Genomic DNA, 24835 nt, shown 5'->3' with positions numbered 1-24835 from the left:
ATGAACATCCTGGAGTAAGTGAAGAATCCCTATGAGAAGTGTTCTCACCTTGAAAGTGGTGCTGCCAACATCCTGCCTCTCCAATGCACTCCCTCATCATTCTGAAACAAGACAACATTCACATGACTTCTAGGGCATTAAACATCAGATTCTGGCTACCTAACATCACCTAGCCCAAGGGGATCATAACCTAGCAACACTAAAATAACAACTCAACTCCAGTAGCGGAGATTTTTCCAAGTTGTTAGGTGGAGCGGGAGGATAGGAGAAGCCAACAGTTGCAACCTAAGTCTCAGACTGAAGCAATTATCTTCTCAAGGTTAGACAACATATGTGCCTTTAGTGAGTGCTTTGATGCCACCCTCCACAGCACACCATCTGTTTCCTTGGCTCCTGGCACCATCCTATACAAAGACAGGCCTGACTAGCCTGGATTTTCTCTGGGCCCAGCCTGATACCCAAGGGCTATGTACAGCCAGCGGGACAGTACCGTGCCCTACATCAATTACAACGTGCTCAATCTATACTCTTCCTTCACTCAGGGTACATTTCAACTTCTAAACCACAATAATTTTTGTTTTACACAAAGGACTTTATTTCATGTGACTCTTTCTATGAATATTCTAGAATAACACTTGTACCTCTTAACTCTTTCATGGCTAAACGCTCGCAGCGAGCGTTAGGCGTATTTGCTGGTGGTGCTAAACGCTCGCTGTGAGCTCCATCCGCACTCAAATCTCCTGCGTACGAGTGTTCCAACAATATTTCTCACAACACAGCATTGCCAATTGAGTGGGCTCTCCACTAAATTTGGTGGAAAATCATGTCAGCCCAGCATGGAAAATCTACGGACGAGCAACTGGTGGATGTTAATTGTCTAATATAGCGACATTTTTGCATAGATTCACCTATCACATGACTGATATTTTGACCAAATAATTGAAAATTTAGCAGCTGGCAATGCTACCCTGCCAGCACCCCATCAAGAGATCTACAGTAGTTGCCTTACGCCTGACCGTCGCACACGTATAAATGTATGTCTTCACAGGCAACACCCCCTGAATGTGCCTGTACTTTCGCAGGAGAGGCTTACATTACCGAATCGTATAGATCTTGGCCTCCTCTTTCCAATGGTGTTTTTGTTTTTTAGCTGTGATGAATAGTTTTTGAGATACAGAGGTTAAAAGAGCGAGCACTAGCGTCACTTGCTGGTGGTGGTAAAAGCTCGCTGCAAGCCCCAGTTGTCCTCACAACAAAAAACGGTAAAATTCTAGTGTTTGCCCATAATCCCCCCTCCCCCACATACAAGCCTGGGGACCTCGTGGGAACACGGGGTTTCGGGTGGGGGACACGAAATCTGTCGTAATCGCGTATTTTTTAAGTGGGGGGCAGGGGGGGGGAGGAGGATAAAAACCCTAGATCTAGGGAAATTCCCTAAATCTAGCAATTTTTCCTCCCACCACCACCAAAATGGGCGTTTGCGACGAATTTAGTGTTTTCCATACGGAAACCACGCACTCACTGGATCCCCAAGCTTGTTTTGGGAGAGAAGCGTAGTGAACCCACCAAACGATGCTCACCTCACCATCTGGCGTGGCGCCGGAGGCCATCTGCGCTCACATAAACCGCCTACACCACACTCATGCCCTCTCTCTAGCAGGCTGTCACCTCATCACAAGGTTTCTGTCCTCCAAGTAGAGTCCGTGGCACCAAACACAGTATATCTTCATTGTTTATCATTGACACAAGCAAAACCACCAGCTAGCCGTGATCCATTCAATGCCGCACCTTAAACAGAACTGTGGGTTCTTGAGCAAGTGAAGGCTGTCGAACCTTCTGCCCAAGCTGTTTGAACACGTGAATCCTTACTGACGGCATTTTGAATCTGCTTCACGGGTTCGTATTCCCAGTATACAAGGTATTTGTGGATATTAACTCCGTGCCTCCAGATTACTATAATATGCCTCTATATATCATAGTTTAAAAAAAAAAAATACATGTCCCTCAACCATAATATGAAGGCGGAAGTACTGAAAAGTAAAGAAGTCGAATTAATCCCCTTCCCCCAACGATCTTGGGGGGGGGGGGGTATTTGGGTGGGGGAGCATATTTAAACTACTCCAACCGAACTTTACGACCTGCTAATTGGGGGGGCTTTGCCCCCCTCAACCCCCCTGCTAACCAAGAGGGGGTTGCGGCCCCCCCTGGATCATCCCCTCTTAAAGTACCCAACCGAACTTTACGATCTAACAGCTAACTGAGGGACATTGAACACAAGTAACCTACGTTCGAACCTGCTTCACGCATTCGTATGTGATACCAAACCTGCTTCACGCGTTCGTATGTGCTACCAGTAAGTGAATACATAGTCGTATATGACAGTTGCAAGATTCCTATGACATAACTTACTAACTGTTTAGATACTTCATTATGACCTTAATACTGTCCCTCGAACCCCCCTTTGGTATGAAGAGTGAGTGAAATTGTGTGGTTTCCGTACGTTGTAAAAAAAACGGAATGTATGAAATTTCCCTACATCTAAGTAATTGTAAGGAATTTCCCTACATCTAGGGTATTTATCAACCCTCATAACTCAAAAATTATGCATTTGTGACGCATTTCATGTTTACCACCGCATCCCCCAGTCTCAATGGCCCCCTAGCTAATTTTGTTTGCGAGGGGTGAGTATGGGCAAACACTAGAATAATACCCAAATAACACCCCCTGAACGTGCCTGTACGTTCGCAGGAGAGGCTTTCATAACCGAATCTTATAGATCTTGGCCTCCTCTTTCCAATGGTGTTTTTGTTTTGTAGCTGTGATGAGCAGTTTTTGAGATACAGCGGTTAAAATAAATCCCCTTCCCCCGCTGGGGTACCCGAGCACGCCTAAGTGGGTAGTCTCATTGCAAGCGCTAGGCAATGAAAGGGTTAAGGTTGAGACATAAGGATGGGAAAAGGACATGTCAGTTTCATTTGATCAAGTATTTCAATATACTTGTCACTTTTCTAATGCATGATAAAATGTTGACGGGTAATTTTTACTCACACATTACTCCTGAAGGAAGGCTGCTCTGTCCTGCAAGGAAAATATAACATTAGCACCTGTACAATGGCTCAAGAAGCTGTGAGACTTGATAAATTCCTCAGCTGAAATTTTACATCAGTACTTTCAGAAGTCTAACATGTATAGGACATCATGTTATATCAATAAAGAGAGATTTCTAAGACAAGCAGACTATTCCCTTACCTTCAGTGCTGCTGCCATGGCTCTCACTCATCATACTGTCATGGCTTCTGAAACAATGAGACACACATGACCACTAGGCCTGGGGAGGCAAGGCACAAGACACCACCCTGAACAGCACAGCATACCTTGTCCCCTTGGCTCCTGGCACCACCCCACACAGGGATGGGCCTGACTTAGCCTGGAATTACTCTAGGCCCAGCCTGATACCCAAGGGCTATGGACAGCCAGCGGGACAGTACCGTGCCTGTATGATTTTTTCAAGGTTACAAAATTGGGCAATTGATGATGCATATTCAATCATAAATGCAGATGAATTATTAGCTTACCAATATAGTCGTGAAGAGAGGCTGTCATTTCCTGCAAAGGAAATACATAAAAATTAGCACTTTCATATGATTCAAACAGCACATAACTATCAGCAACTTCTCAGAAAACTAGTCACATCAGTACCGTCAGAGTCTAACATGTATGAACATCATTTTAACTATAAGTGAAGTCTAAAAAGGCACAGTCCCTTTTCTCACCTTAGATGCTGCTGTTGCTGCTGCTGCCTCATGCCTCACCGTCACCTCTGGAAAGATGAGATACATGAGGATCTGGACACCAAACACCACCACCTGCCACACAACACATGACATCCTGTCCTATTGTCTCTTGACCCCATCACAGACACCACAACCACATTTTACACACAAGCACACAGACTATCTATCACACATGTGTCTTCAGGGAAGGGGAGAGGTTTTCCACAGGTCAATAAAATAGGTTAAAATGTGTGATGCCAAGGTTGTCTCCTAGCCTCCTGGCACCATCCTCGACAAAGATGGGCATGACTTGGGCCTGGAGTTATTCTTGGCACACTTCGATTTCCTGAAGCTCATACAGAATCAACAGGACAGTACTGGTGCCATATTGGTTAACTATTCCCCAGAGTTTGTAGCCAAGATCACAGGCAGTAGAAGACATATTACAACAGATGAACAAGTTGGTTAGATAGGAAACGAGATATCGGCACGTTAAGTAAATCAATTGACCCCAACCTAATAATAATAATAATAATTTTAATTTCGCCCAGCGGCATATAGTATAAAAACAGAAGAGAGAACAAGGGAAATCGATTGACATTACAGTTATATTACATTACATAAATAATGACGCCACCCTAGGCACCTCCTCCTGTCCTGAGGAGCCTGCAAACAATAACACCAAGCCAAGAAACATCACACCTTCCTCTCAGGGGACACACACCACCGCTTTAGGAATTACTACACTCAAGGCTCGCGTAAATTAAGTAACTTCATAGGCAAACACCCGGACCCACGTTTGCTGCCCTGCCAAGTCCAAGATATCCAGGCTGTCTTACTCACTCCAAGGGGGAAATGTATCCGTGGATCATGAATCTAACCTCTGTGATTAAAAAAACGTATCCCAGCCACAATTAAATAACTTCTTCAGAGGCAAATGACCCACGTGTGCTGCCCTGCCAAGTACAAGATGTCCAGGCTGTCTTACTCACTCCAAGGGGGAAATGTATCAGTGGAACATGAATCTAACCTCTGTGATTAAAAAAACGTATCCCAGCCACAATTAAATAACTTCTTCAGAGGCAAATGACCCACGTGTGCTGCCCTGCCAAGTACAAGATATCCAGGCTGTCTCACTCACTCCAAGGGGGAAATGTATCCGTGGATCATGAATCTAACCTCTGTGATTAAAAAAACGTATCCCAGCCACAATTAAATAACTTCAAAGGCAAATGACCCACGTGTGCTGCCCCGCCAAGTCCAAGTTATCCAGGCTGTCTTACTCACTCCAAGGGGGAAACGTATCAGTGAAACATGAATCTAACCTCTGTGATTAAAAAAACGTATCCCAGCCACAATTAAATAACTTCAAAGGCAAATGACCCACGTGTGCTGCCCTGCCAAGTACAAGATATCCAGGCTGTCTCACTCACTCCAAGGGGGAAATATATCAGTGGAACACGAATCTAACCTCAGTGATTAAAAAAAACATCCCAGCCACAATTAAATAACTTCAAAGGCAAATGACCCACGTGTGCTGCCCCGCCATGTACAAGATATCCAGGCTGTCTCACTCACTCCAAGGGGGAAATGTATCAATGAAACATGAATCTAACCTCTGTGATTATAAAAAAGTCTCCCAGCCACAATTCAATAACTTCAAAGGCAAATGACCCACGTGTGCAGCCCCGCCAAGTACAAGATATCCAGGCTGTCTTACTCACTCCAAGGGGGAAATGTATCAGTGGAACATGAATCTAACCTCTGTGATTATAAAAAAGTCTCCCAGCCACAATTAAATAACTTCTTCAGAGGCAAATGACCCACGTGTGCTGCCCTGCCAAGTACAAGATATCCAGGCTGTCTTACTCACTCCAAGGGGGAAACGTATCAGTGAAACATGAATCTAACCTCTGTGATTAAAAAAACGTATCCCAGCCACAATTAAATAACTTCAAAGGCAAATGACCCACGTGTGCTGCCCCGCCATGTACAAGATATCCAGGCTGTCTTACTCACTCCAAGGGGGAAATGTATCCGTGGAACATGAATCTAACCTCTGTGATTAAAAAAACGTATCCCAGCCACAATAAAAAAACGTATCCCAGCCACAATTAAATAACTTCAAAGGCAAATGACCCACGTGTGCAGCCCCGCCAAGTACACGATGTCCAGGCTGTCTTACTCACTCCAAGGGGGAAATATATCAGTGGAACACGAATCAAGGCGACACTAACCTCTGAAATAACCAATGAACGCCTCCAACCCACAAATAAATAACTTCTTCAGAGGCAAACAAAGACCCTGACCCACGTGACACTAACTCCATGGATTCCAGGCCGTCTTACTCACTCCAAGGGGGAAATATATCAATGAAACATAAGCCAAGGCGCCACTAACCTTTGTGATAACAGTGAACGTCCTCCATCCAGTAATAAGGCCGGGAAAAATAGGTAAAGGTGTGGGAGCGCGCCGGCCGTGTGCCCCCCGCCAGCCACCTTCAGCAAGAGACAGTGTTGCCAGAGTGGAGGAGCGACCTTCCCTCTACTTCTTCTTCTTCTTCTTTTGACCTGTCCCGCTTTGTATCGCTTCTTAGGTCCTCCTCCTAATTAGTTCCTCTTTTCTTCTTTTTCACTTATTCACACTCTTCTTTTCTCTATTACGTCACTTTCATCGTTGTCTCTTCTTCTTCTTCTTTTGACCTGTAACTCCTTCTTGGGCCGTATTACTAAGCATTTTGTCGCTTAAGTTCACCTATTTGACAATTAAAGCTTTCCTAGGACGATTGGGCATTTCCAGGAGTAGTTTTTTTTAACCTGATGGTAGTCTGTCCCTTCTTCAGTACCATGAACCTAAAGAAACACTCATTATAGAACAGTTGCCTCCCTCTTTGACCTCTAGAAATAGTTGATGTTAGAAGCGAAATGGTCTTATAATACCAACCCTTGAGAGGAGGAGAGAAGAGATAGTATACAGAAGGAATGGAAAAGAATAGATGAAGATAAAAAGGAAAGGGAAAGGAGAGGATCGAAGAGGAGAAGGGCAAAGACAGAAGGAAAGGAAGAGGAGAATTAAAAGGAGAGTGGGAGGAAAGGAGGGAGAGAAGAAAAGGGAAGGAAGGCAACAATTTCACACACCATGCACTTATATATAGTTACTCCACAGTGCACAGTTAAACACCTCACCCTAAGCTGATGTGTTTTTTCAGCTTTTTTCTTCTCCAATTTCTTCCCCTGGCTTTTGCTTTTCGATGCCCTTTTGTTAGGTTTTCAATATTACACTTTTCTTTTCACTCCACTTTCTCTGCTCAGTTCTTTTTTTCCCAATAGCATGCCAAGATAATTTTTGTGTATAAGGTATTAATTTCACGGGTTCCTTACTGCCATATATATAGTCCTTAATTAACACGGCATACGACGATCCTCCGTATACTCAGGAGCCGCTTATTTACCGCTTTCTGTCCCATAACTGTTGTCAAGAAGCACCAATAATTAACCATTTAAACAATAACCATATATGAATGCAGTTATTTGGGTGATGAAAGCAGTTTTGGGGTTGAAGGCAAAGTACGACAATCTGGCAACGTTGGAATGGACGAGCAACCATGCCTACGTCACATAAATAAAGCCTTTGATAAATAAATAAATCGTGTAACTTATAGTGCTATGGTGCATTATAGTGGGAAAAAAATAACTGAAGCAACGGAAATGAAATGCAAAGTGTGTGATTGAGACAGTGTTGCCATAGTGGAGGGGACACCTTGCCTACGTCACATGAAAAAAAGCCTTTGATAAATAAATAAATCGTGTAACTTGCAGTGCTATGGTACATAATAATGGGGAAAAAATAACTGGAGTAACGCAAGTGAAAAGCAAAGTGTGTGATTAATTATTCCTTTCCCCTTCCCAATTCCTTTCGCCTTATCCTTCCTCTCCCATTCGTTATTCGCGTAGAAGGAACAAAGGGAGGAGGAGGAGGAGCAAAGAATCTATTATTTTCAAGAGACATGGAGGAAGATATGGGGAGTAGGGAGAGTTAAAAGCTTATAAAAAGTGAGAAGAGGAGACTGCTTCTTCTTCTTCTTTTGACCTGTCCCGCTTTGTATCGCCTCTTATGTCCTCCTTGGTATACTTTTCTCCACTTAAATACTTCCCTACACACACTTAGTTACTACACTGTGCACATTTACTTACATTAATTTACACTTAGGCCGATCAGCTGATGCACCTTCTTCTTCTTCTTTTGACCACAACACAAGGCGAAGATGGCCGCTGTCTGGACTCCAAAATCCCCGGGTTTGTCGAGTGTTAAAGCTGTTTTGCTCCATTACCTGACGTCCTACACCATCCAGACTAATGCTATGGGTAATACTATCGCTGTAGAATGAGTAGCCATAGCTGTCAAATGAATATACGTGTAGTTAGTGATTATTATGCAATGTTTATCTGTGCTTGATATTTCTAACATTTGATATTTCACTCCCTCAAGCTTCGCCCTCCCTCGACTCCCCCAGTTTTATTATTCAAATTCAACCTAACTTAAGCTCTCGATGCCCTTTTTAGTGCAGTCAACCACTGAGACTAACTTATGTTTATTGGGAGGGAAGCTTTGACCAACTTATATTTAATAGGAGGGAAACTTTGACCAATTTATACTATTTAATGGGAGGAGAACTTAGACCCCTTTTATTATGACTTATTATAATTATTGATGTATTTTTCTTTCCCTAATCTCATTCTTCAATTCACCTTTCCTCTTCACTAATCTCTCCCTATTTCTTTTCTTTTATTCTTCCTTGCCCATACCTTCCCCTCCTGCCTCCCCTCTTTCTCTTTCCCTAATTTCCTATTTTTTTATTCTTTCCTTTATCCTTTCCCTTCACCCATCTCTTCCCTTGTTCCTTCACCTCTCCTCTTCTGTCTTATTCTTCCTCTTCCTCCTTTCCTTGATATCCCTTTCCCCCCTTTGTTCTTTCCTCCTTATCCTCTCTTTCCTGTTCCTTCCCCAGACCCTCGTCTGTTACTTCTTTCATTCTTCCTCCACCTCTCCTCTTCCCTGTCTCTTTCCCCCAATGCATGTTCTCCTATTATTATTGTTGCGAAGATGACCATTCCCTTGTCGATAGCTGAAACAAGCTGTTGCGAAGGCGGCCATTCCCGCCTCCTTCTATGGCCTTGCCGACGAGGAAACAAGCATTTCCCCCTCCAGGAGTCGCGTGAGGGAATGCGGGCAGCTGATTGGGAGCGGCACAATGTGTGGAGGTGTGGAGGAAGGAGTATTTCTTTTATCCCAGAGCCTTATCCACTTCTTGGGAATAGTATGAAAGTTCTTATTTTACTTTTTTAATGTTGAAACCCACCAGATGAATTTGAAGGAAGCTATGAGTAATAATGACTATCTATCTTCATGAGGATTTCTGGTCCACATTTTATTTACTCAAACATACATTTCCTCTCATCTAAACTAAATACAGTCATCAGGATAGAAAACAGCACACAGAACAATTACACGAGCACTCAACCATTCGAGAGCCTTGAGAGAGTAAAAAGTCCCTACAGCTGAGCCTCACAGACCCTGACGCCCTCCCTCCCCGGCGAGTCCTATGAGTGACTGGTGACCCTTGTCGTGTGAGCGAGTGTTGTGTCCCCAAGTCTTTTTGTGCTGATGCACGTTTTAAACAACTCTTCTTCATAGAAATTGCACAAAGTGGAAGTGACTAGAAAATATAACATCTGTGGTACAATATTGACAGTGGTGGTCTAGGTGTGGCTAAGAGAATGTTATTTGACGAGTGACAATTGTATAAAATTACAGTTGTGCCAAGACAAGCAGTCAGAATCAACTGCCTCACATCTCTACCCTAGAAGAGCTGCCTAAATAGCTTTGCTTTGATGAGGAAGAGTTAGCCTACAGCTTTCTCTTCCCAGTGGGAGAAATAATAGAGTAGCCAAATGAAGCCTTTTTTTGCATTTTGGACAAATTTTGCTCCATTATTTTAAAATCTTCAAAGCAACTTTGCAAAAAGCTCTAATGAAGCTTTGATTTTAGAAATAGAAATTGGAAATTTAGATGCATACAACCAATACCTAGCAGTTTGTTAATACTTTTCACATTTGAAAGAGGTCATGCTACTTTTTATGCACAATGAATTTTTCAAGTGCAGTTTTTAACTTTACATTGAAAACTACAATTTTCATGAGACTTGAGCTCTTCATCATCTTTAAGTTTACTTGCCAGTGTGACGTGTGATCAAGTGAGTTTTGTGTTGAGAGTCTTATATGAATAAATGACCTTCCTTGTCGCTTTGTTTTCTTAGTGTTGTAGGAACAATATTAAGTGAATGAAAATTAAAAAATGAAAAATGTAAGGAAGGCAAAATGCATGAATCAGGTGGACTGCATCCATCCACTAGCTGGAAGTCAGTGAGCTCAGACACCGTAGACATGTGGTGGGCTGCACTTTGTGACGGTAATGATAACATAACATTGGAAACAGAATGAGGACCACATAAGGTGTATGCATATTTTGCTCTATGAAAATCCAATCAATCAATTAAGTGATAAAAAGTTATGTGGTTCTTGTTTGAGACAGGCTTGGCGTGGGAAGGTGTAGTAGTCCAGCCTGATTTACTTGGTCATGTTTCACCAGATTCTGTTTATACATCTCTTATGATTATTATACCCCCCACCCTGTCGTGTTGTGATGATGATGACAATAGTAATGGTCATAGTGATGACAATGATAATAATGATGGTGCAAAATGCATGCTAACATGCTAAAGAACTTTCCTTTTGAATACATCCAGTTCAGTAAATACTATTATGCTTTCAGTAACTAAGTGTTCCATTCTGCAGAGCTGCAACTTTTTTATCCACCTCAACATTTGAAGGAATTCCTAAATCAAAACCTTTGTATAATACTGACTTTGGCACAAGGGTTACAACTTGACTTGAGTTCAACATTCATTATGTCTTGAGATCTTCTTACATTTCAGTCCCTCAGTTTTCTTGTCTCCATGATTGCCATAACACACTACCTCTCATGATCCTATTCATTATCAAGAAATATTAAATGGGTTGTCTCTGCCTGCTGTCACCAAGCTCCAACTTAGCAGCACAAATTCTGTTCACAACTCTCTCATATCTCTTCCATTATTCCACCAAGACCAAACTGGTATTAATACTTTTCACTCTGAGTTGGCCGATGCCAGCACCACCACACACCAGCTCAGACTCATGGTAGAAAATAAACATGTGAATATATATGTACATGATTTGGCACATTTCCTTCACCAGTAAACCATGCACAACTAGACTCAGTTCTTCATCATACAACATTTGCCACCAACTGAGGTGTTGCTCCTTTTTAATAACGTAACGTCATACCAATCATAAAACCAGCACGATAAGAAATTAGTAATCATTCATAGCAATAAAAATCACAGTAGCTTATGCATATTTCACATAATTGCAGCACTTAAATAAATCTATGTGTATAAAATGCACATGTAAAAACGAGTCAGTCACTGCACCTGATTTTCACGTGGAGTTTGTGCGCAGTCCTCAAGGCATGTACACGTCATGTGTGGTGGATATAAAATGCATTCCACTGGGCACTGTACAACAAAGTGTCTCCACCGAGACAACAATGACAAATTTATGCATAGTAAAAGTAGAACATTGTTCTCTTACATTAAAGTCAGTGTGAACAACAGGGGCACAGGGAACTGAACCATGTGACAAACCTAAACATATATGGAGAAGTAAATATCAAAGAACTCAGAGCCATGCAATGTACAAAGAATGGATTGATGAGTGATCACGGCACCACGACTGCCATGGCCACATGGCGCCAGTGTTGTAAGAAAATACAAAAAAGTGCCACTTTGCTCTATGTCAAAGCCTACAAAACAACAATACATCTGCAGTGTTCTGTCAGTGCACATGGTATTGACCCCAAAAATGTGGAACATTGCTTTTGAAAGTGACAACCATGTAGTGCTCAATTATATTTAATGTGTGAATGATAATATTCTAAAGGGCAGTTTTTACTCTTTCCAGATTGTTTTTGGTAACTATTTTAGAATGATGTGTGATTTCATCATCAGGTTAAAGAGTTTCTTAAATGAAAACAAAGTGTGCTTGTGCAACAAGTCATCCGTAAATTTGCTTGCTTCCATTAATGCAAAAACCAACAACTCTAAGGCTCTCTTCCAACTTCACCAGCTGCTGTAATTCCTCATATAACACAACAGCTCTATGCACAAGGTTGAAAGCTGCTGCCTCCTCTAGTGAATATTGCCTATTAGTCAGCCTGCCAGCACCCTCATCCCCATTGCAGCAGCCACACAACTTTAAGAAGTCATTCTAAAGAAAACTTACCATTAGATCCTCTCAAACAAACCCTGAGTAGCATGACGCAAACAGTGGTTCAAACCACCTGCCGCAGTGTTTTCCATATGCTGCAAACATCTGTAAAATATTCCACCTCCTGTGAATCTGATGTGTGCTTCTGTCCTGTGCTGTGTTCTGGTGTGAGTGTGTGTGCCCCCCACCACGCAGGACCACGAAACCCACCACAATCAAGTGTTGGAAAGTGTAATGTAAATGTACATGACTGATGTAATAATTTTAGATGCCTTCAGCCATGAATAACTTCCAATTAAATTTCAAATGAAGTTGTCTCTAGTAAATACCCTGTCAGTGATGGATCCCAGTCAATGTTTAACAACCATTCTTTGATCACGATCTAAATAACTGGTACACTCCGGCTTGAAAACCATAAATGGCTAAACTACAAAGAGAGATGCACTGAACAAGCTTGGGCTGGTGGCTGATTCTGGCCGCCATGCCACGCCTGCAGTGTGAGAACCATTGTTTCTGAAAACATACTTATTTTGTGAAAATGGTGCTGAAATATTATAGTTATGTGAAATATATAAAAGTGGGTAAGAGTTAAGGATCAAAATCATGACTAGTTCCCTAAATATATTATGCATGTTGCAACAAACACAAAGAGGGGTACACCCAGACCCCTTAGTTCTGCTGTTGGCTGTGGCACCATGCTGTGGGCCACTGGTGACCTAACCAGCTTATATTCAGAGAAACTCTGCAGCAGGAACAATTTGGTCAACAAGGCTATTGGGGCAAAACACTAGCTTTGCACAGAGCTTACAGCTGTTGCTGCTGCTCCAATACACTGGAGACTCAGTGTGCCATGAGGGTGAGTCTAATCCTGACTGGGGCATAACACCTGGATGCTCTTTACCTGCAGTTTCAGCAACTTAGTGAGGATGCCCTATATGAGGAATCACAGCACCAAAACTGTTTGAAACCAGTAAATTAAAAGCTGGAAGAACTGGATCTTCATCAAGTACTCAAACATATCATATTTAGTGCACCTAAAACTTGGTGTTATTATTTGCCATGAAATGAAAATTTTAATACTGGTTGGACATAACCTTAAGTCAGGGTAAGTAGTAAGGCCAGTAGTTTGGGGATAGAATTTTCAAATACATACTCATTACAGTAGTTACCAATTTCTTCAGTTGTATGGAAACTTTACTAATTTAGTTGCCACCTGCATGTGTTGGGCTCACCTCAAACAGTGAGAATGATGCACATGTGACTTTGGTTCATGTCTGTGCATCCCTGCCACACACACGGCCGGGTGACGGAACAAGTGAGGTCAGCGAGAGCTTCCAGAGAGGTAACTTCATAACTTGGTAAACCCTCGAATAGCCGTCCCTTGCTTATGTGATGCAGGGAACCACTGATCCTTTATCATCCTCATTTACATTTTCTATCTTGGTATGAAATTATGTATTTTGAATACATAATGAGATCAAAGACATGATTTTACATTAGTGAAAAGTAACAGCATCTGCACTGTCTATTAGTGGGCCAGGGTTGAATTCTTTGCATGTTTTGGAGTGTCTCTGATTTTCCAGTAATGCTGACCCAGTTCCCCTTTACATTGCTTATCATATTTACTAAAGAAAATATTTCGTCGATGGCAAAATAGGTATTTGTTTCCTTTAATAAATAAAACTTATTGATGTTGCTATCAAGCCTGCTTCTAGGCTGTTATGACCTGGGTTGTTAATCTTTAAAAAGTTTGGGGCATTGATGTTACTGGATGTGTTTTAGTTGCTGTCATCTGAAGAGTCAACATTGAGTTTCTGTGAATAATGCAAGCAGTCACCTGACGGAGTGTTACCTCCAGGTGTTGAGGGTGTTGCAGCGAGCCCCGCCCAGTGACCCGCCTCAGCAAGCCTCCCAGCCTGTGACGGTTCCCCAGCACAAGAGATAACCCTTCCCCCCCACATGTTACACATTTAGTCACGTTTTGAAGGAATACTCAATTTTCAGAACTTTGTGATTGGGAATTCTATCATTAAACCTATGGCAGTATTCTATACTTGGTGAAGTATGCACTACCAACCTCATATACACTGTCAGTACATACAGCTCTTTTTAAGAAAATGTACCAAGCATTATTTACTGTAATAATATACACATATATTTACATAAATGTACGCAGTATCTATATAATAATGTACCTGTATATATAACTAAGTTCTGTATTGCTGATTGATGGATGTGACAGGACTGGAAACTCTTGTCTAAAATATATTTATATAAACTTTTATCATTTTATTAAGTATTTGATTGTTGCAGAAAATCCCGTAACTAGTGTTTGGGACAAGCAATATTCTGAAATAGATCTTTGATTGGCTTAGCCTACAGATATCTGACCACGTTGAAAAATACAAAAATACCTGAATTCCAAGCAACATTTTCATCAATGTACACCTCCTACGGGAAACCTTTGCACTTGTTAATTGTCGTGCCTTTATCACACGCCAGCGGCACAAATCTGACAAAACACAAAGCCTCTCAAGCGTGGATCAGCCAACCTTGATCCACCGGTCTATGGAGTACTCGAGGGCTGCCAACCACCTGGAAAGACATTGGAGTATGTAGCAATGACAAAAAGCCCTCATTTGTGTGCCATCTTCAGGTCACCCAGCACTGCCTTGTCACAAGTTCTCCTTGGCTCACCTTTGCCAGCTCTACCTTCCATCATCTCCCTCAATCTCACTCATTTTTCCAAACTCTTACATTTATCTTCTATCAGATTCAAATCTTTATCTTCAGACAATGCCACACATTCTATATTCCCAATGCTATGCAACCATTTATCAATAAAACTAAGTAATTTTTCAGCCTTACCTCTTCTTGTCGCTGTCTGACTCCGTGTAGAAATAGAAGTGTCTAAACTTGGGTTCTGGAGGTAAGAGCTCAAACGCATGCTTCTTGCCTCCTATGCTGGTGCTCTGGACTCGGTAGCCGTGGAGATGCACCGCTCCTGGGAGGGCGAGAGGGAGCAACATTGGTGTGTAGAATCAATGAGTGAGAAAAGATAATGATAAGTAAAGGGAAATGGAGACTGCTCTACTAGACAGACATATTAGATTTAAAAAGGCTTACATCTTGTGCTTCAAAGACAATTATTGAAAATGTTGACTGAATGAGGAGACAAAGATGGTTTACAAGAACAGGGTGGAAGCAGCAGGAACAGATTAGCAATACCTATGGCCAGCTGGGCCTCAGTATCATGGTAGAGGAAGAGCGAGGCATCCTTCAGGACACAGTAGCGTCTCTTCCACTGGTGCCACCTTGCCCCGAGCTTGTACAGGAAGCCGAAGCAGTCTGGCGTGGCGATGGCGGCCGGGGCTTGCTGGACACGGCGCGACGAGATGTCTAGGAGTTCATCTTTCTGGAAGGGAAGGCTCGTAGCATGATTCTTTTCTCCAAAGCTCCTTAACCTCAACTTGCAATAGACAATAAATGCAGTAAACCCTCATTATAACGAACTAACTGGGGAAAAGCATTAGATTATATATCAATGTTACTTCCATGTGAATATGTGCTCAACAATGGCTGTGGCTGCAGGGTCCAATATACAGGCCTCACATTTGTTTTTTTTAACTTTAACTAAGTAGCCTAAGGTTACTGGAGTGCTGCCCTATTCTGGACTGCAACTCTGGACAATGGAGTTCAAGGGGACAGCATGTCTTGAAAAATTAATTTGTTGTATCAGCACAGACTGAGCTTGTAACAAACACCAAAAGGATCACACAGGTTCAAGTTTAGCCTTCAGTAATTACTGTTATACAGAACCAAAGAGTATGTACTGTATCTAATTTTCTATGGCTACCCTCACACCAGTCTTCCCAAGGCTTGCTGAAGCTGAAAACAGCCTTTGTGCCAAGGAGGAGAAGGTTACCGGCCATGATGCCAGTGGTGCCGCCATGCAGTCATGACTCAGCTCCGTCATGTAATCCACAGCTCATAGTGATGCAGCGATGCTCTGGTCTGTACTCCTTCAGAGTCGTCTAGGCTCTTGTGTGAAGAAACAGGTTCCTCTTTCATGAGGGGTTAGCAGGTCGAGATCAATCCAAGCTTTTGCTATTTGCAAATTGCAAAGCAATACTGAGCAAGTCATCCCATGTCTGGCAGTCAGGAAGCTGATGGCTGCACTAAGAGTAGCATCTGAATGTAAATGTGGGAGGCTGTGCAGTGTTAGAATGTGTATGAATATAAAGAGTGTATAAACAGTGTATGCTAAACTGAACAGTGCAGCAAGATGCTGTGAGCTCAAACTTGTGCTGTGAAAGGTTTAGCGAGACTGTCATGTAGAAACTTTCTAAAACTATCTCCTAACTATGTGCAACCCTCGGTAAACTGTGTCATGCAGAAGCAGCTTCAAGCTGCCGAAGAGGATAGGGACGGCAGGGGTGTCTCAACAGCCTGTCTGACGGCATCACTTGTGCACCAAGGGATGACAGCCACCTGAGGCTGCCCTCTAACACTTCCTTCACTACGTAAATGAATATACACATACATATGCTTTGAAGACTTACCAATGACAACTCTTGATGCACGACTACGAATTCTGGAGAGGCAAGGAGAGCCGGTCCTCACGGGACACTGTTACACCCTCAACTGAGGTGAGGGACCTCAGTGTGTGATGTCAGCACCAGGTGGCAAGTGCAGGACTCTGGCTCTGAGCTGAGTTGGCCTTGGCGGCGGCCGGTGCGCTGTTGGTTCGGTAGTTGCTGTGTTTTGCTGCTTTGACCTAACATGGTTTACTACATGCAGGAATGTTCGGCAGGTCTTACTGGGTTCGTTACGCCCGCAACACGTTATATTGAGGGTTTACTGTATCAGAGAATGTTAAGAATACTCCCCAGTTGATTGTTAAGGGATTAGTTATGCTACACTATGAATTACAAACACTGATTGATTATTATTAAATTACAAATGATTAATTAAGCGTTCACTTCATAAGGATTTCAACCATGATGTGATGATGAAAAGAGTGGAGCTATGCAGCGACTTGTGTGTCCCTGACTCAGCATGTGCCAGACTGACCTGTGCTGCCTCTGCTGCGGCCTGGGTGATGACCTGACCCCATCTGTTGCGCGCGTCCTCTGAGTGGGCAGCCAGGTGGAGGGTCATCCCCCCAAACTTAGCGACAGTGAAGGAGAAAGGCCTCTGGGGCACCACCTCGGCCAGGGAGTGGACGCTGTAGTCTAGTAGGTGCACCGCCCCCAGGGGATGCTGCTCCTGCAACACAGACAAATGCCTCAGTCACTTATGCTGACCACCACCACCACCACCACCACCAACATTAATTTTCCTGCTCCTTGAATGACAATGTCTAGGAACAAGTGTGTTGGATATTTATTTAATTTTATCTTATTCTGCTCACCTTTCCTTGTTTCTCTTAATTTTCACCCCAATTGTATTTCAACATTTCTTTCTTAACTTTACTCGTTCAGTATGAATTGTACCAAATGCCAATGGAGTAGATAAGAATATAGCTCAGAACTTTCAGTGAGCAAGCTGCTGAGTAGTGGAATGATCCGTCCTGTACCAAGGAACTCACTTTTTACAAACTGTATTTCAACTCTTTTGCTTACTAAGATCTTGCAGCTGTTGCCATGTAAAATATTTTAATGCACCGTGCAGCAAAGACGATGAAACCAACCATTTCTGACTTGTAGAAGTAGAGGCAGTGGTCCTTCTTGAGGGCAAACCACCTCCTGTGCCACTTCCTGACGATGGCGGGCGCCCCGGCCGTGTGGTGGGCGCCCCCCAGCTTGTAGAGGTAGCCGGCACACACGGGCGTTGGGTCCTGCGTCACCAGCGGCGTCAGCACGTCACAGGTGCGCGCCACCTCCAGCCGCAGGGTGTCACAGCCTGCGGCACAGTGAATACAGGTGTCTCGTCAGGTGAAAAAGACATCACTGCACTGACTGGTAAGCACAGAAGGAGCTTGAAAAATTGTACAAAGAAAAGAAAAATCACATTACTGGGGGAAATTTCCAAGTAGCTAAATTCCAGGGTGGGTCTCTCTCTCTCTCTCTCTCTCTCTCTCTCTCTCTCTCTCTCTCTTAGTAATTTTCACCTCAACATCCATTTTCTGCATTTATTTGTAGTTTGTGTCTAGCCATCAATATGTTTCCTCCTCCTCCTCCTCCTCAGATACACTCTCCATCATATTTTTCCCTTCCCTTTCCCTTCTTTACATGCGTCCTTCCTTTTATCATCATTTTCTTTTCCATTCCACACACATACATCCCCCCCCTCCCACCCCACTCACCAGCATGGGCCAACCTCACCACCTCGGAGTGGGAGGAGTCGAGGACGTTGCTCCCGTTGATGCTGAGGATGATGTCGCCCACCTCCAGGCCGGACGTCTCCGCCGGCGTGTCCGACTCGATGGCCGACACCACCACTGGCCGGGAGCCGTGGATGCGGAACCCAAACTCACCCGACTCTCGACTCACTGTCACTGTTTTGTCGGATTCTGCGGGATGATAGAAGGTCAAGTTGGGGGCATAGGGTGACCTGTGTGTGACCTCAGTGCTCATCTGTCTCACTGGACCCTTAAAAACAACAACAGTAACAATAACAGCAATTGCAAAATCTGATAACATTGTAATTTATTTTACGACGAAAAAAAGGAATACACATACAAGGAAGTCACATGTTTTAGTTATGAATAAAAGATTGTGTTTTTGCTTGACATTGGGAAAGCAGCTTAGGCTATCAAATTATTAGTATGTATCTATTAAATGACTTCTTCCCTAGACTTTGAATCTCTACTATTAAATAACTTCTTCCTCAGACTTTGAATCTCTACTATTAAATGACTTCTTCCTTAGACTATGAATCTCTACTATTAAGTGACTTCTTCCTTAGGCTTCAATTCACTACTCAGAAAGCATGACAATTCTCTCCAGTAAATTAAATTATGATAAATGAGTCAACTAATGAAATGTATCCAATTAGGTACATTAGAAAAGGTACACAGCATTCAGAGCTTCATAGACTGTATAAAAAAAAACACAGGTAGATTCTTAGATGCATGAAGACCTCGTAAACCAAATTTTCGTATCCATAAAAAGAAAGATAAATGTCTAATCAGATGAGTCACGGCAATGATATATGAGAGCAGGTATGGAGCGTTGCCAGGTGTTAAGAGGGTGCATGGATGACAGGAGGGAGAAAAAAAATAGAGGGGTGAGGTGAGGAGTGTGGTAAGGACAGGGTAGGGGGGTACGTGACTGATACACACACACACACACACACACACACACACACACACACACACACACACACACGTACAGATCATATATTTAAAGACAAGGTATGTGTTAGTACACCACACCTGTTATACTCTTGGCACCTGGGAACACCTGGGCACACGTATGGAAGGTATCACAGCAGACACCACGAAACACACGAACAGGGGTTTATAACTTGTACGAAACGTGTTCACTGTATCTGAGGGTGAAATAGCAACACTTAGGCACATGTACTATCACCTCGATTAGTATTTGTCTTATTTGTGAGTGAAATTATATGGAAGAACACTGATGAATTTTGACACACTGCAGGAAGAGAAAGTGTTAATCTCCAGGTAGCCAGGGGAAGGGAAGGGAGTAGGATGAGCAAAAGGAGGAAGGAAGGAGGAAAAGGAGGAAGGAGATTAGGAGAGAAAGAAGATGAGAGGAAGTAGACGGGAAAGAGGAGGTAGGGAAATAATGGTATGATATTTTTTTTTATTATTCACTACTACTACTACTACTACTACTACTACTACCATTACCAAACCAACAAACAAACACACTCCCTTCACGAAACACATGGTAATGGGCTTAAAACATATATTAACTCCTTTCACTATATCTAATGTTGAAATAAGTACACCACCACAGTAAGAAACACGAATTTGAGGTTTACATTATAACGAACAACCCTTCACATGTATATACGAGGCAGCCAAGCGAGAAACCTTAAACAAAACCTGAACAAAACACAAGGATTAGCTTTATTATCATACCAACACATAATCCCCCCGACATATGTGTAAAGCTGACCACCAAAGTTAAACACCGCTGTAATGAAACCAAACCTGATAGTTGAGAGACATGATTAATACCATCCCTTTTTAAGAACGTAATTTGCCAAGGAGGTTAAGTAGAGGCCATTGACAACCTGTTTAAGGGGAAGAATGGAGTTCGTTTTCACACCTGGGGCTAAGGAGCGACAGGTGGCAGACAGGTATGCTCTTTGCCTTCGCCCTTACCTTAAGAGGAAGAATACTTACACCACATTAACGAAGAGGTATTTTCTTTTTATCATCATCGAGCTTATTAAGAGGGACAATATATCACCCGGGACACAAGAGGTAGGCGAGAGGGGGGGTGGGGGGGTGGGGGTTACCGGTGGGGAGGTGCGGGCGGATGCTGCGCGCCGCCCGCTCCTCGACGCAGAGCAGAAGCAGCATCGTGCGGAAGACGACCTCGAGGCGCTGGGCGAGACTCTCCTCTGAGGGCAGTGTGGGGGGTGGGAGGGGTGAGGGGCCTGTAGGGAGCAATAACTACATGAGAAAAACTGTAATATAACGAATCTACACTATACAACTGTACAGTGTACACTCCTACTGTCTTTCCTTCTCTCCCTTCTGTATATCTTCACCACTAATCCACTTCCTCTTCTTACTATACCCTTGATAAAAAAAAGTGTGTGTGTGTGTGTGTGTGTGTGTGTGTGTGTGTGTGTGTGTGTGTTTACCTAGTTGTATACAGGGCCTAAGCTACCCTCGTGTGATCCCGCCTCCATATCTATAACCTACTTGTCCAGTCTTCCCTCTAAACTATCTAACACTCTTTACCATCACAACATCTTCCCTTATCCTATTCCACGTGTGTGTGTGTGTGTATATGTGTGTGTGGGGTAATACAATACACTCAGCCCCTTTCCCCTTATATCCATGATCCCTTCCTCTCCATATTCAACTGTCCCCTACCCTTAAACCAACCCTCAGTCTTATCCACAAGTGTCACGTGTTATAACCAAGCCCGAAGCCGAAGCCGAAGTGACTCACCTGGCGTGCTGCTGTCCGTGGGCGTGGCGGCGGGGGGCGGCAGCGGCGGGGAGGGCGAGGCGGGCCAGGAGGCGTGGTGCGGGGGAGGAGGTGAAGCGGTGACATGTTGGGAAGCCTCGAGAACCACAGCAGGCTCGCTCCACTGTCTCCTGAGCATGGCTGGGGTGGGTGGGGGGGAGGGGGTGTTGCTCCTCTTGGTTCCTCTTAGCTATCTTCTTGGCTTTCTTTCCTCTTCAGTGTTTCTCTTAGTGTTCCTCTTGATTTTCTTTATTTGTAGTTGTTCTTGTCTTTTTTTTTCCTCCTCTTAAGTGTTCCTCTTGCTGTCTTTTCTCTTAATTGTTCGTCTTTTCCTTCCTCTTAACTGTTCCTCTTTTTCTTTCGTCTTAATTGTTCCTCTTTTTCTTTCCTCTTAATTGTTCCTCTTTTCCTTCCTCTTAATTGTTCCTCTTTTTCCTTCCTCTTACTGTTCCTCTTTTCCTTCCTCTTAACTGTTCCTCTTTTTCTTTCCTCTTAACTGTTCCTCTTTTTCCTTCCTCTTAACTGTCCCCCTTGTCTTTATTTCCTCTTGGTTTTCCTCCTAATTGTTCCTCATTGATTTTCCTCTCAGTGTTTTTTTTGGGGGGTTCCTCTTCGCTTTCCTCTTTAATGTTCCCCTTGGCTTTCCTCTTAAAAATCAATCACAACGCAGTCCATGGTTTAGTACATGATATTCCTCTTTACTTCCTCTTTATTCCCTCGATATGTACCTATTTTTCTTGTCTTTAATTATTTTTTTCCTCGTTATTTTATTTCCTCTTTACAATTCGCTTCCTGTAATCAATTTCTTAACTTTTTTTCCCCTCTTTTTTCTTTCACTTCTTCACATCATCACATTTTTTAACATAGGTCTATTATCAATGTTTTTCCTCTTTCATTCTTTCTTTTCCTTCGTTTCTCCTTCGTTTCCTCTCTTTGCCTCAGTTATTGTTTTCCTTTCTTTCTCTTCCTTCCTTCACGAATCTCCTACACACATTGATATCATTTCTATCGTCGCATCAGCTTCTCTCTCTCTCTCTCTCTCTCTCTCTCTCTCTCTCTCTCTCTCTCTCTCTCTCTCTCTCTCTCTCTCTCTCTCTCTCTCTCTCTCTCTCTCTCTCTCTCTCTCTCACACCTTTATTCTCCTTCCGCTGTTGCTGATTAATAAGCCTCCAAGCTGCTTCGGGCGGGAATAGACCGAGGGAGTGCGCATCTCTCTCTCTCTCTCTCTCTCTCTCTCTCTCTCTCTCTCTCTCTCTCTCTCTCTCTCTCTCTCTCTCTCTCTCTCTCTCTCGTCCCTCACACCCTTCCTTCCATCTTTTTCCCTCCTCCCTTCCTCCCTCCTCTTCTTCCGTCTTTCCCTTCTTCTCTCCCTCCTTCCCTTCTTCCTTACCTCCCTCCCTCCCACCCTTCCTTCTCCCCTTTCTCCCTTCTTCCCTCTCCCTCTCTCTCTCCTTCTCTCTTCCGTGTTCCTGATCAGTATAATTAATCTGAAAGCATTTACGAGTGACCTGGAGACATCATTAAAATCACACCTATGCATTATGATTTCCGCGTCCCTCGTAATATAATGAACCTGGGATCATTTATAAGACGGTATTGTGTGTATTTATTTATTTATATATTTATTTATTTTCTTTGGTACGTAGGTGGAGCGGGGAGGCTGTCACGTGTTCAGGTCTGACGGAAGGGATCGAGGGAGGAAGGGAAGGAGGTGAAAGGAAGGAAGGGAAGAAGGAGGGAAGTTAAGGAGAGAAGGGGTTAAGATATGGAGGAAGGGAAGGAAAAAGGAAAAAAAGGAGAGGTAAGAAGGGACGAAGAAAGGAAGGAAAAGAGACAGAAAAGGGAGTGAGGAAGAGGGAGGAAAGAAGGAAGGGGAGGAGGAGAGGAAGAAGGGAAGGAGGGAAGGAAGGAAGAAAGAAAAGGAAAGAGATGGAAGAAAAGGAGGTACGAAGGAAGGTAGAGAAATAGGAGAGCGGGGAAAAAGGGAAGGAAAAAGGGAGGAAGATGAGATGGGAAGAGGAAGGAAGAGAAAAAGGAAGGGTCGAAGTAAGAGAGGGAAAGAAGGGAAGAAAGAAGGAACGAAGAGAAAGAGAGAAAGAGAGAGAGAGAGAGAGAGAGAGAGAGAGAGAGAGAGAGAGAGAGAGAGAGGAAGGTAAGAAGGAAGGGAGGGAGTGTGACAGGTGAGGCGGCCGTCCCTTCCCTTCCCGGCCCTCCGTCACCTGTCCACCTGTCGCTCCTCTCAGCTTACCCTCATTACTCGACACTTAAGCTGCTCCTTCACACAACGCTCTCGTCCCATGCTGGAGTGCTCCCTCTCCCTACCCCTCCTCCTCCTCCTCCTCCTCTACTGTACTCTCATCTAGTCCTCCCATTCTTCTCTCTTTGCTCCTTTCCTCTTTCTTTCCTCTACTTGAAACTTTCTTTATCTTCATTTTCCTTCGCTTACCTTCCTATCTTTCTTCCTCTTTCCTCCTCCTCCTCCTCCTCCTCCTCCTCTTTCCTCATCTAGTCCTCCCATTGTTCTCTCTTTGCTCCCTTCCTCTTTCTTTCCTCTACTTGAAACTTTCTTTATCTTCATTTTCCTTCGCTTCCCTTCCTTCCCAGCTTCCTATCTTTCTTCCTCTTTCCTCCTCCTTCCCTCATCTAGTCTTCCCATTGTTCTCTCTCTCTCTCTCTCTCTCTCTCTCTCTCTCTCTCTCTCTCTCTCTCTCTCTCTCTCTCTCTCTCTCTCTCTCTCTCTCTCTCTCTCTCTCTCTCTCTCTCTCTCTCTCTCTTCTTCCTTTCGCTTTCCTCCACTCAAAAACTCTCTTATCTTTCCTTTTCCTCTCCTCCCATTCCTTGTCAGCCTTCAGTCCCTCCCATTTCCCTCCTTTCCTCACCTCTTTATCTCCCTCTTTCTCCATTTTCCCTCTTTCCTCCCTTCCCTTTCTCTCCATTCCTTCCTCTTCCGCTCCCTCCCCTTCCTTCGCTCGCTCCAATACTTTCCATTTTTCCCTCCTCAGTTTTCTTTTGTTTCCCCTTCCCTCCCCTTTCCCTTCCTTCCTTCCTTCCCCTTTCCATCTCATCACAGCTTCCCAGTCCTTACCTTTCTCTCCCTTCCCTCCCTTCCATTTCCCCGTTCCCTTCCCTGTCAAGCCCCCATTTCTTTCTTCCTATCTCCCTTCCCTTCCTTCCTGCATCTCGTAACCCCCTCCCTCCTTACCTTCCCTTCTTCTTTCTTTCCTCCCTTCCACTGCCTCTCAGAAAACAGTTATCTTCCCCTTCTTCCCCATTCCCTTCTCCCACAGTAGGCCTACACCCTTCCCCCATCCCTTCACAGTCCCCGTTCACTCCTTCCTTTCTCTACTCTTAACCAATCATATTCTCGTATGTGTAAGAGGGAAGGAAACCAAGAAGGGAGGAAAGTGAGATGGGATGAGGAAGGAAGGGATAAAGGAAGGGTCGGGGTAAGAGAGGGAAGGCGAAAAGAAAGAAGGAAGGGAGTGGCGGAGAAAGGGAGGAAGGGAAGGAAGAAAGGAAAAGTCTAATGTTGGTAGGTTGAGCCACACGCATAAGTCTCTGGAATTTTCATGGGCTGC

At 43.6% G+C, this 24835-nt stretch overlaps 1 protein-coding gene across 7 annotated transcripts in view; it reads right to left on the bottom strand.

Moving 5' to 3' along the window:
• Positions 1-9172: 9172 nt before the first annotated feature.
• LOC127007884 (uncharacterized) overlaps positions 9173-24835 on the bottom strand; it is an 88894-nt gene continuing 73231 nt past the window's right edge. For 3 of the 7 annotated variants that reach the window (XM_050879329.1, XM_050879333.1, XM_050879332.1), the window contains 6 exons: positions 18447-18653; positions 17832-18043; positions 17213-17407; positions 15368-15554; positions 15008-15143; positions 9173-14734 (listed from right to left, as the gene is read on the bottom strand). In XM_050879329.1, coding sequence (XP_050735286.1) covers positions 14683-14734; positions 15008-15143; positions 15368-15554; positions 17213-17407; positions 17832-18043; positions 18447-18653 — 989 coding nt within the window. In that variant the 3' untranslated portion in view covers positions 9173-14682. The other 4 variants (XR_007760663.1, XM_050879330.1, XR_007760662.1 and 1 more) reach the window with 3 other exon arrangements.

The sequence above is a fragment of the Eriocheir sinensis genome, chromosome 36 (assembly GCF_024679095.1).
Source record: "Eriocheir sinensis breed Jianghai 21 chromosome 36, ASM2467909v1, whole genome shotgun sequence".
NCBI lineage: Eukaryota > Metazoa > Arthropoda > Malacostraca > Decapoda > Varunidae > Eriocheir > Eriocheir sinensis.
The sequence above is the reverse complement of the archived record's forward strand: the minus strand, read 5'-3'. Positions and strand labels throughout refer to the sequence as shown.